The sequence below is a fragment of the Actinia tenebrosa genome, unplaced genomic scaffold (genome assembly GCF_029948245.1).
Source record: "Actinia tenebrosa isolate PJP-AT-01 unplaced genomic scaffold, QUT_ActTen_1.0 PGA_scaffold11__36_contigs__length_13525064, whole genome shotgun sequence".
In the NCBI taxonomy this organism is placed as follows: Eukaryota; Metazoa; Cnidaria; class Anthozoa; order Actiniaria; family Actiniidae; genus Actinia; species Actinia tenebrosa.
In genome coordinates this window covers 4,351,093-4,364,854 of record NW_028292571.1, presented here as the reverse complement: position 1 = coordinate 4,364,854, position 13,762 = coordinate 4,351,093, and the positions used below count along the sequence as shown (strand labels likewise).

General features: G+C 38.3%; 1 protein-coding gene across 1 annotated transcript in view; it reads right to left on the bottom strand.

Moving 5' to 3' along the window:
- Nucleotides 1-5,887: 5,887 nt before the first annotated feature.
- Nucleotides 5,888-13,762, bottom strand: part of LOC116302948 (protocadherin-like protein) — a 28,113-nt gene continuing 20,238 nt past the window's right edge. The window contains exons 17-21 of the mRNA XM_031712378.2: nucleotides 12,990-13,534; nucleotides 11,442-12,333; nucleotides 10,618-10,851; nucleotides 8,888-9,257; nucleotides 5,888-7,920 (exon numbers count right to left, since the gene is read on the bottom strand). Of these exons, the coding sequence (XP_031568238.2) occupies nucleotides 7,413-7,920; nucleotides 8,888-9,257; nucleotides 10,618-10,851; nucleotides 11,442-12,333; nucleotides 12,990-13,534 (2,549 nt within the window). The 3' untranslated portion in view covers nucleotides 5,888-7,412. The remainder of the gene's footprint in view (nucleotides 7,921-8,887; nucleotides 9,258-10,617; nucleotides 10,852-11,441; nucleotides 12,334-12,989; nucleotides 13,535-13,762) is intronic.

The following is a 13,762-nucleotide window of genomic DNA, read 5'->3' as shown; positions in this document are numbered from 1 at the left end:
CCAAATTTACACTGACAGCATTATCAATCAATCTTTGGACTTTTTGCTTTTCCAAATGACGAAGAGAGCAAAACTATTTCCATGGCAACTACACGATAGTCGATAGCTGCACGCGATCTGGTTTTCTGAGGATTACATTTTTATGTACATTTTGCAATCAAAAAAATGGATAACTTGAGCTAAAATTGATCGATTTGATTCATAATACGACAACAATTTACGAAGAAATCAAAGATGCCGTTCATATCAGTTCTCATAATGGGTAATGTATTCACTTTGTAGGGATCGTGTGCTTTAATAGTGCCTTGCGTTAAGCTTTCCACAATTACCTAATTGAAGCACACTGAATATGATCATAGTGGAATATGAATTGTTCCCGTTGTTATTATGTACAACGGCAAGTTTATCTTCCTAATGATGCTCTTGAGAATTTGTATCTAGCGTCTCCAAGCTACAAAATTACATTGTCTGTACTTGAAACGGTTCATATAGAATTATATTTTAGCCACTGTCATTTATAGTGTCCTCCGACGCGGCGGTTTAAGTCTTGACCGTTACTTAGAAACGCCCGCATATGCTGCTTGTTTACACGTTTCTCTTTCATTTTCCTATGACATGTTAAAGAAACTTTGCTCACATTTAAGAGGCTTAAGGAGATTAACATCAAATTAAATGGCGATTATTGCAAGGGTGTTGTATTAGCACAAGGAAGGTCAGTGTTGCTCTATTGAAATGTAAAAAGCTCAAGGAACCAGACATGGATTTAGTGTCTGTAAAAAAATTTGATCAGCTCAGTTCAATATTAATCTACTTTTTACCGATCAAAACGGTTACAAAACGAGTGGGGACTCCGCTATTAAAACTATGATATGATGTAACTTCAGCAACCTAGTTACTTTGGATGTCATGGAAGAGAAAGAGAATTCACCCTTTAAACAAAATCTCATCAGACAGTTTTTGCCAAAGCTTTTTGGAAGCTTTTTACCAATTTTGTTATAGTATGGTCTGTTATGTTATGTTATGAGCATTTTAATGCTTAAAAGCTTGAGCTAGACAGTAGATCTTCGGTGGCTTCACAGTTCAAGTCATTTGCTCTGTTTGGCAAGTGATACATTAGCCATCGTTTTAGCCATATTCAAACTAACCTGATATCATCATGTGTGTGTTTAAAAGCATGTCTACTCACTTGAATTGTCTAGTACTCCAATCTTGTATACTGCACGGACAAAATTAACTCATGGGCTTGAAGAAGAATTCGAGAGGAAGCACAGACGACGAAGTTAATCAAAACCGAACTCCCGCCACCATCAAAGTGTACGCATATTATTTGGCAAGAATAGATGAGCTGAGTAGCGGTATCTTACATCAATAAGCCGTAGGCAGAACTATTCGTCTAGTGAAGTACAACTTGATTGGAGTCAGGCGGGAGGATGCCGGTTACTATAACAAAGTTTCCGCAGTACGGGCTGGATAGCCAAAGATCGCCCTAACTGGCCGAATTACGTTATCTGATGTCACACTATAATAGGCACTGTGTTCTTCATAAATGAAGAATTTTGCCCGAGTTGCGATATGGAAACTTTCTTTCCTTTCTCGTGCACTTGCAATCGGGTACAGAAGTGCATTCCATGTGCAATCAGTGCAATCAGAGGAAGATCCTTTATAGTGCATGAAGGCATGCAAGCACTATCCCCCGTCCCCTGTCGCATTTATCCTTTACGCGCCAGAATGACAGTTGTATCAGAACAGCTGAATAACTAATTCAAGTTTCGACTGATAGTTGAATTCCTAAGATTTTCAGACCTATGGGAAAGACAAGCGAGTTTCCATAGGACTTAATTAAAGGATCTCAAAATGTCGAGAAGTCTTTAGGAGAAGTTTTTTTTGAGGACATTCCGGAAGAGCTCAAGATTTTTATCAATCCTGAAAGTCCCCAGGAATTTCTTTGGTAGAAAGACAATAGAACTGCATCATCGCTCAGATATTATATTCAGCATACTCGTATGACTGTATAAACATTTTTCTCCGGGTTCTCCGGTTTTCTTCCATCCGCAAAATCTAACAACTGAAGCTACATTCCAATCGATTTTTGAGTTAGTCGTTCCCTGACTTTGGTCAGCCCAGAGGTTGTTTCAGTCTATCAATAAAATTTAAAGGTTACCTACAACCAGAATTTCAGTATATATTGTAGTTTTGTACCTCACGTGGCTTTAGTCTAAGCCAATGGACGAATCGGAAACATTCTGGGATTCAAAACCCTGTCATTTGGTTTTGTAATCTTGACAGATATCATTCCAAACGCTTAAAATCCATTATTATAAGTTGTAGTTAATACTTGTAAACAATAGAAGTGGATTATGAGTTATCGCTATTTCTTCTGTGACATGAGTATGGCACGACATATCAGTAACGATCACTTATTTAAATTTCACAAACTTTATCCTTTAAATAGTGCCTAGCTTTATTCATGTTTTTCCATTTATATTTTATCCATTTATAGTTCATCACTTCCACTAGTTAGGTCTCAAATTTAGGTCTGGGCCCGGTCGTGCGAAGGGTGTCTAGCACTATCCGACGGATAAATATTATCAAATGAATAAATGTTTTGGATAACCACATCGACTTATTCACTGGGTGGATAATGCCGTTGGATAGCACTATGCACCCTTCTTACAACCAGGCTCTTAGTGTATTAAGGCTGGTTTAGACGGTACGAGTTTCGCCTACAACTATCGTATACAACACGCTCGCGTCGGTCGTAAGCGAGTTGTAGGCTTGATTTACACTCTACGACTCGAGTTGTAGGATGGCGCGAGCGTGTTGTATACGATAGTTGTAGGCGAAAATCGTGCCGTCTAAACCGGCCTTTACATGCAGACCTAGTATTAAGACCCCGGGATTAAGACTGTGTTTGCGCTTTGTGATTGGCTAGATGGTTCATGTTGATTACTATGAAGTCACTGGTTTCCTAGTGCTCGGTATATGCAAACTTTGCGCAACTTATTTTTGATTGGTTCAGTGAGAAGCGTGTTTGCGCTTTGCGCCAAGCGATTGGCTAGGTGGTTCATGTTGATTACTATGACGTCACTAAGTACTTGTTTCCTTATGTTTGGTATAAGCAAACTTGGCGCAACTACTTTTTTTGATTGGTTCAGTGAGAAGCCAGTGTGTTTGCATTTTGTGCCAAGTGATTAGCTATATGATAGGCACCACAGCACCGTTTGTTGCTAAGACTTAGAACATCTCTTTACTATAAAATGGAAAAGATTATTCATCGTGGATATAAATCTAAGATTATACTTCTTCATTTGTCTCACGATTGTGGCAGTTGGGTGATCCTCCCGGCTGCCACAATCGTGAGACAAATGAAGAAGTATAATCTTTGATCTCTAGACTAATTAAAAGCTCTCGGTTACGTCACTGCTATCTTGACCATGCCTCAGTCTTAGTGTGGGTTTTTCTTTCTTTTCTTTTGGTTTCTTTTTTTTTTTTTTGTATTCGCTCATTTGTCATTTCTCTATTACGTCAATGGCTACTGTTATATCTGTTATCATTTAACTTTTTTTACGATAAAATACAAATTTCTCGCGCGCTGATTCGCTGTTTTTTTTATTATCAATAATAGGACAGTGATAATATGACGTCAACGAGCGCGCGCTGTTTCAGTTGGACAGGTTGTTTAGATAACTAAAAACAAGAAGTTTTTGTTGTTGTTTTTGTTATTGTAAAAAACATATTGAGCTGATGCCGTCAATTTGTTAACTCGAGCGGTGTGTATCAAAGACAAATCTAGACTCTCTTGACAATAGAATTTATTAGATTAGTATGTCAAAATCTAAAAAAGTCTTGAAGGATCTGTGATGTCATCTATTTCCTATTTATAGTCGACTTATTTTAAAATTCTATTTCTTGTCATCTAAACCTGTTGTATATATATTGTCGGTGTTTATTTTTAATCATCATGATCACAGATTATTTGAAATAGGATAAAGATGGATTTACTGTCGAGTTAATAAAAATTTCAAAAAAGTACCCGCAGCTAGAGGCCATTTTGAATAACAATGCTTTAGCGATCTTTCTACTAATTCTTATATTAAATATATTTAGTAAAATTTGAGACTTGAATATAGAGATTCACGGGCTGTGATTGGTCGAGCGACCAGTGATTGTGAGACGATAATCACTGCTAAGTCTTTTTTTTCCACCGATAATCACTTCGCCTTCGGCGTGTAATTGTTAAATGAACTGGTCTATATCTTCGGTCATCTCTTTAACGGTCTCTAAAGTTATAAAATACGATTTTCAAGAAGATAAAAAAATGTACTTTCACCAACTGACTGAAGCATAGTGACTGGAGCGAACAAGTCCACTCGTTGCCATGGGAGCAAAGTGATATACAAACAAATATCTTCCGTCGTCAAATCAAACATAAATTTTAGATTACGTAATTTTAATCAAATAAGTTCCCAAATAAAGTTTCTTAACGAGTTTTTATTCTCATTACAAGATTCTGAAATTAAAATCGTCTACCCTGAGAAGATTTTGGTTTGGAAATGTTCATCTAACACATCAGTTTTTATTTACTTAACGTTATCAGAATCTGACATTAATTTGCCCGAAAACAATTAAAAGTTTTATAAGTTTTTATCTTTGCCCATCTTTTAACGGTCTAGAAACAATATCAGTCTTTTATCAGTGATAATTTCAACACCCACCGATCCGACTATTTTCTTCGCGTATACACAGTGAACGATGAAAGTTGACGGAGTAAATCAAACAATATCATCAGTAAAGCGAGACAACGACTTTTGAAGTCAAAATTCATTTAAGAATTATCAGTAGCGGTAGGGATTTCGAAAAGACGAACGTGCGCTTTGATGGTTAACGGACACTATCAGGAACCCCGTATATTAGTTGCCGGTACTATATCCCCGTATATCAGTTGCCGGTATAGAGAGGCTATACAGGAGTAGAAAACCAGCAATGCCGGGCTCGCAACGCTGACTCTGACAATCAATGAAGGACTCATTAGGGGCTTTGGTTTCCTAACATAGTGGACTAGATCCACAAATTGATTAATAATGAGCATGGCTTTAACTATATATCAGACATATAGAAGATATATACTAAAATCAACATTACAGCCCCTAAGTCATACTCCTGATGATCTAGACCAGGGGCAGATCTAGGATTGGGATGGGGGGGGGGGGGGGGGGGGGGGGGTTGATCGGGAGGTTCGTCTGAAGCCCCCAAACCATGATCGAGCTTACTTTACCATTAATCCTGATGATCTAGAGTAGGGGCAGATATAGGATAAGGAAACCATTATCGACCCACTGCATGATCAAACCGTGATCGAGCCCTAAGAATAACTAAGAATCTCCTTTACATAATCCTGATGATCTAAACCAGGGGTAGATCTAGGATAGAGGGGGTAGCATCTCGATAGTTTGGCAATGATTTCAATCTTATTGCTGTCCTGTTACCATTGGTCGTTTCTGGTCAAGTGACCTCTGACGTATGTTTGTCCTTTCAAACATTGGTCGGTGGCTATCATAACTGATATGGGAAAATAATACACAGGGTGCCCGGGCTTCATATTCATACGCGTGTCATCCGTTCATTGGCCTGTGTTTGAACGATCACGACATCCTACTATCACTACCAGAATGCTTCACGAATTTTCTTATCCCAATTGTCATTCCTTCATCAGGATAATAAGAACATTTATGCTCAAGAAGATGCGCAAGAGATTCTGGTAGTGGTAGTAAAATTTAATAAGACCAATTTGGCCCCACGGAGCCATTTTTTATTTTTTTATAGTAGTTTTATTTTGGCCCAGGATTTGGTCAAAATGAAACAAAATGCTATTTTGGCCCCACATAAATTATTTTGGCACAGGTTTATTAGTAGTATTGTTTTGGCCCACGGGTAGGCCAAAATCAGAGCTAAAAAATAAATGTGCCAAAATAGTCCTACTTTCAAAGGGCAGTCTCAGGATCAAAATGTTGGCCCTACTTTTGGGGCTGGAATAGCACTATTCAATACAATTACTGTAAAAGTAAATGGATTGATGCAAAAAAATTCAATTTTTGCAGAGAAAAAAATACTATGAAAACGAAAATTAAGACAAATTTATATTAATTACTACTTGTTATTTACGTATTACTTTAGTTTATAACTAATTTGGCTTGTATTCTTTACTTGCTTAGCGCCTAATACCATTGCTTTTTAAAAGCTTGCACTTTAAAAGTAAGTGATTTTATTACATTATTGCACCAGCTTTAGTTAAAGTTATGGAGTGCTTGTGTTATCAGGTCACGTGATTACTATTTCCTTTCGCTCCCACAGTGTCGATCATAATCTCCCAGTGTCCGAGAGGGTCTGAGACCAATACTTAAAAGTAGAGCTGCGAAGGAGCTGCCATTCAAGAGGTAACCTCTATTGTAAGCATATTAAAGGATTTATACAATTATATTAATTTGCATTATGACTGCGTAACCTCTTTTTTATTTTACATTCTGGTCTAGCTTAGGTACAAAAGAAAGATTATGATTGTACTCAAGCTAGACCACAATGCACCACGTTCACTACATCAGAAAAACCGACTACTTAGTATTAACGAGTAGCTATGGGTTTTAGGTCTATAGCTGCACGTTCGTATTTTGAACGAGCTCTACGCTCTTGGACGGCACGTGATTAAATAAACTAATATTATTAATATTAATATTATTATTAATACTATTATTATTATTACTATTAGCTATAGTATATGCTTCTGATTGCGGAATATTCTCATATATGCGAATAAAACTTTACCTTGTTTTATCCAATTATGGTTATTTTTTATTAGTTTAATGCTAATGGCTATGGTTTATATATAGTAGCGTAGTTTAGTGTCGTTATTTTGAACATTGAAACGAAATCAGCTAATTAAACTATGCTTATTTGTTACTGAAGAGGTTTTGAAAAATGTGTCGAGCCTGGGACCAGCCAGAGCGCTAGAGGTTGCTGTGTGGGTGTGTGGTTTTTTAAAATATTTCTATTTATGTTTGATTAATAAGGGCTTTAAAAATAGCAATTAATGCGATATATTAATATTATTATTTGGTCGCAAGTTATAAATATGAGCTTTGTTTTACAATGGGATAAGTATATTACGCCCAAACTGACTTGATGTATGGCATTGTTCTCAGGTAATATTTTTTAAATTACCGGTTTTCCCATTAAATTTTGTGTCATTCCCTTGTGAATGATTTTTTTCTTTGAGCCTCGTGGCTCTTAATGGCGGTATCTACTCAACCGTTATAGGTTTAAAAAAAATGCAATAATTCTCAAGGGAATGGCACGTGTTCTGAAATGGGAAAAGAGTGATTAGATCTATTTAGTGTGTATTGTGTGTGTGTATTGGATCAGTGATCGGTTCTGTGTACAATAGTATGTAATTGATGGAGTTTCGGGTGTACGTGCTCTGGAAGGTCAGAGTCGTCAAAGTCATGAATATCTCCTACGTCACCGTCACCAGGGCCACTGAGATCATCCGGTTCAAATTCAGGGCCTTCGTCTTTATACACCCTAAGCTCATCACGTGATCCAACAAAATTTCTGTTCACGTGATATGCACGTGACGGAATAGTAGCTGTAACATGATGCCATGAAGAACTACTAGGCCCACTACCGTTACCATAGTGGCCACTATCGTCAAAATGGTGGCCACTACCGTTACCATGGTAATGAGAACTTATGTCCACTTCATCGTAAGTGTGATCACTTCCATCTGGGTCTGGTCCGGCCGGATGAGGAGTCAGATTGACTGAAGACCCCGTATAACCATTGTTGACTGCACCACCACTGGATCCACCACTGGATGAAACCGTGTGGAAAGAAGTTTCCTGTGCAGTTCCGTGTTTATGTACGACGCTGTTGGAGAGATATGATAGAAATATGGGTAGTTCGTTCATGTTCAAGAAACAATAGAACGACAATAGAAGACAAGACGATGCATACAAATTTATCCAAATTGAGCTGCTTTGATGCCACATGCAAGTAGTCTATTATAAACTGGATTGCAAAGACTTGAGAAACACTGAGAGTCAGTCGCTATCTACGCTGCACGAAAAAATATCGATCAATTTGACAGGAATTGTGCACCGACTCTACTACCATGCGGGTTTGATGTGTTGCTCGTTTTACAACCCCCATCACTGACATCACTTGGTTAAATTTGACAAAAGAGTTTCTATTAGTCTCTTCTATTATGTCAACCAACATGGTACCTATTTTCTTTGTTATTTCAATTTCTAAGGAATGATTGAACTTGGAGAAATAATCTTCTCATCATCTGGCAACTTTTAGCAACTTTTATCTATTGCCAGTTCTGATTCAGTATTTATGGAAGATCAGGTGGTCCGACCGTCACCTTACCTCTGTGGTCTTAGGTTCGAACCTTGGACTAGCAATCATATGTGAGAGTTGCAGAGTTACTTGTCGGTTCTCTTCTGTGCTTCGAGGGTGTTTTTCCGAGTTCTCCGGTTTTTCTCCCTCCACAAAAACTAACTTTTATGAATAGTCCCCTTCACAGTTCCCTGCGCCATCTTGAAAGGTAACCTTGCCTTTGCATCGAAGCGAGACAAACGGTGAGCTTGCAATGATAGAGACATGTGAATAATTGTCCAAGGTGTTAAAAAAGGTCTCTATCATTGCAAGCTCACCGTTCGTCTTGCTTCGATGCAAATGCTCGGCTACCTTTCAAGATGGCGCAGGGAACTGTGAAGGGGACTATTCCAATTTTATCTTGGAACGAGGCCCACAGCTGTTTTGTTAACCACTGACTATTATTAAGTGCTATCCTCTTAAAAGGAAGGACTATTATAATCATCATTATTACCTGTACTTCATGATTTTATGGATATCAAACTGATGATTATCTTGTCCGTGTATTCCTTCATCTTGGTACGTCCTCACCCCACCCTCATGGGTGTGAAGTGTCTCTTGATCTTCATGCTTATGACTGGTATAAATGTATTTCATCAAGTGCTTCATATTAAAAACATTATTATCGACCTCTTGGCCATCAACGTCGTTGTAATCTCGTATGGTACCATGACCCGGTATAGGCAGCTCGTCTTCCTTTGCAGCAACCTTGGTAGCGGGTTGTCTTTTGCAGCAAAGATAAAAGGTCAAGATGAGGAGAACTAGGAGAATAAGTAACAGGTACAGCAGGAGGGCAGGCCAATTCATTGTTTCTCCTACATCCTCTGTGAAAGGAAAGAAAAAAGTGCAACTGCATTAGTTAAAAAACGAGTGGTTGTGGTTCAGTCAATCGATCCAACAGTAGATTGTTCTTTTGGTCCGCATTTGCTATTCTTTTACTGGAACATTATAATGGGTCGTGAGAAACGTTCCATAGTGTGCATATAAAATAAAGAATTACCGTATTAACTCGTTTCAGCGCCGCCCTCAAATAAGCGCCGCATTTATCCATACAAAAAAAAAAAGATCTTTTTTAACGCCTATATTCACTTTGTATTAAATCATTGGTTGCAAAGTATGAATCCCGAATCAACGTCGCGCCGCCCCCGAATTAACGCCGCGCCGCCCCCGAATTAACCGCGCATAAGAAACCCAAAAAAATTAGCAAGCGCCGCGGCGCTTAAACGAGTAAATACGGTATATACATTCAGTATAAGACTTGAGGACCTGACTTGTCCGGCGTGAAATTATAACCATAACAACCTATTATTGTCTTTAGCATTATTATTATGCCGGTTTATAACTTATAGTGTCTTATTCCCAAGATATCTGTATCGAAATGACAAACAAACAGCAAAGTTTAACTTAGCAGTAGCAGTCGAAACGTCGCAGTCCAACTATAACTGCCACAATAATAAAACAGATGAATTTATTATTATTATTATGGCAAGTTTTATTTGTCTGCATATATCATGTTTACATTATTATTATTTTTATTATTTTTATTATCATTCTCAACTTTCACATCCCCATAATCCTTTGCGTCTTTGGGGGGTAACCAGAGGGTAAAAACCCACTTATTTTGCTGAAGGCTGATCAGACAATGTTGAAAATACCTTGTTTGGTATCCAAAAATAAAATGAAGTATAAAACAGAAAAAGATAGAAGCATGAAGACGTTTAAGGTAAATTTTAAACATTTTTTTCGTAAGTCAATACATTTTCTTGTAAGACCAAAACTCTTCATGATCTGTACACGTAAAAATAACTTGGAATAAGCTGATAATAATCAGCATTGTGCAGATAAAAGCAGGTATAGTGTAAATTCATTTAAGAAACCTTTCAATTTGGGACAGTTTACCCCCCAAAGACGCAAGGCATTATGGGGATGTGAAAGTAGAGAATAAGCCTTTTCATAGTTTAAGAATCGATTCCACTGCGCATGCGATTTCATCCCGAATTTCTCACCTTCCTTTGTCTAAACCTTCATTTGTTCTTAATTAAACAAAAGGTGAGAAATTCGGGATAAAATCGCATGCGCAGTGGAATCGATTCTTAAACTATGAATAGGCTTATTGAGTATAATATTTAAAGTTTAACTTAGTTTAACTGTAACTTTAAGAATAAACAAAGTCTAACTCCTCACCGGTAAATTGTGTTGGGGGTCTCTTTCTCGATGCCTCTTTTCTGTTACATGTCGGGCCGGTCCATCCTGGTAAACATTTACACATGGGAATGGTCGCATTCAATGGGCACGTGCCGTTGTTAAGGCAACTACCTAATTGACATTCACAGCCTGTAATGATATTCTGTCTGAATTTTGACACACTTTTATCTTCATCGAGCGCTATTCCGTTGTAACGGGTTTCTTTGATGCATCCTTAAAAAGAGAAATAAGGCAGAACAACAATAGCTATTTATATTTAATAACGATAGTTATTTTGGCGCAAGGAATCATGGTATGTGCTGGGGGTAGTTTTCTGAGGTTAGATTTTGGTAAAGATTTTTTTGCTCCAGAAATGCTATTTTGTAACCTTATCTAAGCTGATTTCTTTTTCATAGAAAAGTCAGCAAGATAGAAGAAAAACAGAGTCGTGTGCGCGTGCAAACTGTCAACAAAAGTGAAAAAATCGACCTTGTTTTACATTGTCATCACAACTTCATGGTATAAAAAAAGATTTTTTCTCGATTTTAAAATTCCCATGTGACTAAAAATAAATTCCTTTTCAAAACCTTTGATTTTTCCACCGATCACTAAAAAGGTTTATTGAATATACTTTTAGCTTAAGCGCAATCTTTTCCCATTTCAGGCCACGTGTCATTCTGAATAAGATCCTTTGTTTGAGTTGCATACATATTTATGTGTTAAACAAAGAAATAATACTCTAGGAAACGACTTGTTGACTGAAATAGTAAAACATTACGCCCAAGCTATAAAGGTTATTGAACCAGTCACGTCGCAAGGCTCACCTCCATAGTCTTTCTCGACTGGCAAGGAATCGTTTACTTTTGTTTGGTTTCGTAAAATTGCAATAGATTTTTGGATTTCATCGCCATATCCATTTATTATAAAAGCAAAATGATGAGTTGAATTGATACTTGTCGAGCCAGAAATTAAACTTCCGCCGGAACTTCCACTGGAGCTACCACTTCCGCCGGAAGCGGAACTTCCACCAGAACCGGAGCTGCCACTGGAACCACCACTACCACCAGAACTAGAACTACCACTACCCCCAGAACTGGAACCACCACTACTTCCAGAACTGGAACTTCCTCCGGTACTTCCGCCGCAACTGGAACCGGAACTACCGGATCCGGAAATACTTCCCGAAGAAGAGTATCGATAAATGATTCTCCTAGTTTTCATTGACTGACCAACTGAACCAGTTATGATATGTTTGGTGATTTTAGAACGTACTGCTCGGACACTTTGTCGATAAATTCGTAGAAATTCCCCACCGCTGGCTTTAGAAACGCTAACAGACCCATCACGACCAACAGTGATCAAGCTTGCTCCAGAACTAAGCATGCTCGCAGAAGCTGAAGTTACCACTTGGCCATCAGCGAAACGAACTATCGCCTTTCCGCCACTTTCCACAATCGCCTTGACGACGAGAAGTGCCGTAGCCCGGGGTAACCCCCCGGTAAATACACTTCCACCACCGAGGTTAAGAAGCTGACTGCTACCGCCTGTTGTCCCGATGTTCTTACCAATGTAGCCTATTTGCATAGAGGCGACATTGCCTCGTCGCTTTACGTAGAGATTGTGAGACACACCACCAGTTAGGTTTAGGTTGGGGATTTGAACCATCTTCATTTTGTTACCGATGCGGTAAATAAAACGTACTATACCGTCTTTTATCTGCAATAACAACAAGAAAGAACGTCTATTAATCCTTAAAGTTAAAGCAAATATCTCTCTTCTCCTTAATAATAATCCTATATTGAAAAGTTTAAAAGTGGATATTTTGTAGAACTGATTCAGTTTTGAAGAATTTAGCTCAATGGACAACTAGTGCGGGAGTACACTCGAGTCTCATTTCTGGGGCAGTTAGTTCTCTTCCTTGATTCCATGGTTCTTCTCCGGGTTTTTTATTTAATGACTTACACTGACAGGCTGAGAACAGACTCGAGGTCCAAACCAGCTCAGCCTGAGGTATAACCTTGAAAAATAGAAACTTGCAAAACCTTAAGCCCCGTTTACAATAGCGATTTTTGCGGCGTTTTTTGGCGGCGATATTGTTCATAATGAATAATGGTAAAGAATTTACTTGTAAAGTTTTTTTCAGGATACCAAGATTTTCGTAGACCAATGTCTCTTTTGAAGGATGAGACAAAAGATTTGATATTTCCTAAAATTGCCACAAATATCGCCGCAAAAATCGCCGCAAAAATTGCCAGTGTAAACGGGGCTTTACAAGATAAATTCGATATGTGAGTTAGCCTCGTGCCCTGACTTTCATCAGCTCAGAGATTGCTCTGACGATATCAATAAACTTTGAAGATCTTGATACTTACGTCTAGCCATGCAAATTCTGATCCCAAACTGTTAGATGCCACGAATAGTAATGTGTGATTAAACGTATTGTTTCGAACCTGGATTTTCATTGCGATGTCTGTATGATACCCGCTCTTTAAAGGCAACTTTGGTTTAGGTGCTAGTACTTCACGACGTTGTCTGCTCCTCACGTGTTGTGATCTCAAAGTTCGTAAGAAAACTGACGAGATTTCAGAAGATGATTCGACAGACATTGGTGGAAATACATCTCGACGTTTCCGTCTTTTAGGCGATGAGGAGGAGGAGGAAGACGATGATGATGATGATGACGACGACGACGATGATGAAGATGACGACGACGACGACGACAAAGACGACGAAGAAGAAGACGACGATGATGATGAAGAAGACGATGACGACGACGACGACGATGATGATGAAGATGATGAAGATGATGATGAATATGTGGTCGACCACGATGTTAACCATGCAGTTGAAGACGAACTCCAGCAACTACTCATATACATAGTAAAACTGCTTCCCAAATAGTTATGTCCGTCAGTATCTGAAACAAATAAAACCTGTGCTATAAATATCTCTATAAGGTACATTTATTTGAATTAAGCTCTGCTTTAAATGTCCTTCGTGCACAGATTCACATTGAACGAAAACTAGTTTTGTTTATCATAAAACTTGTCAGTCCGTTTTTGATGTTGCTTGGCCTAACGTTTTCCAGCTTCAGACCACATGTCACTTTCGGGGAAAATTTTTTTATCTAGCTGTATCCGTATTA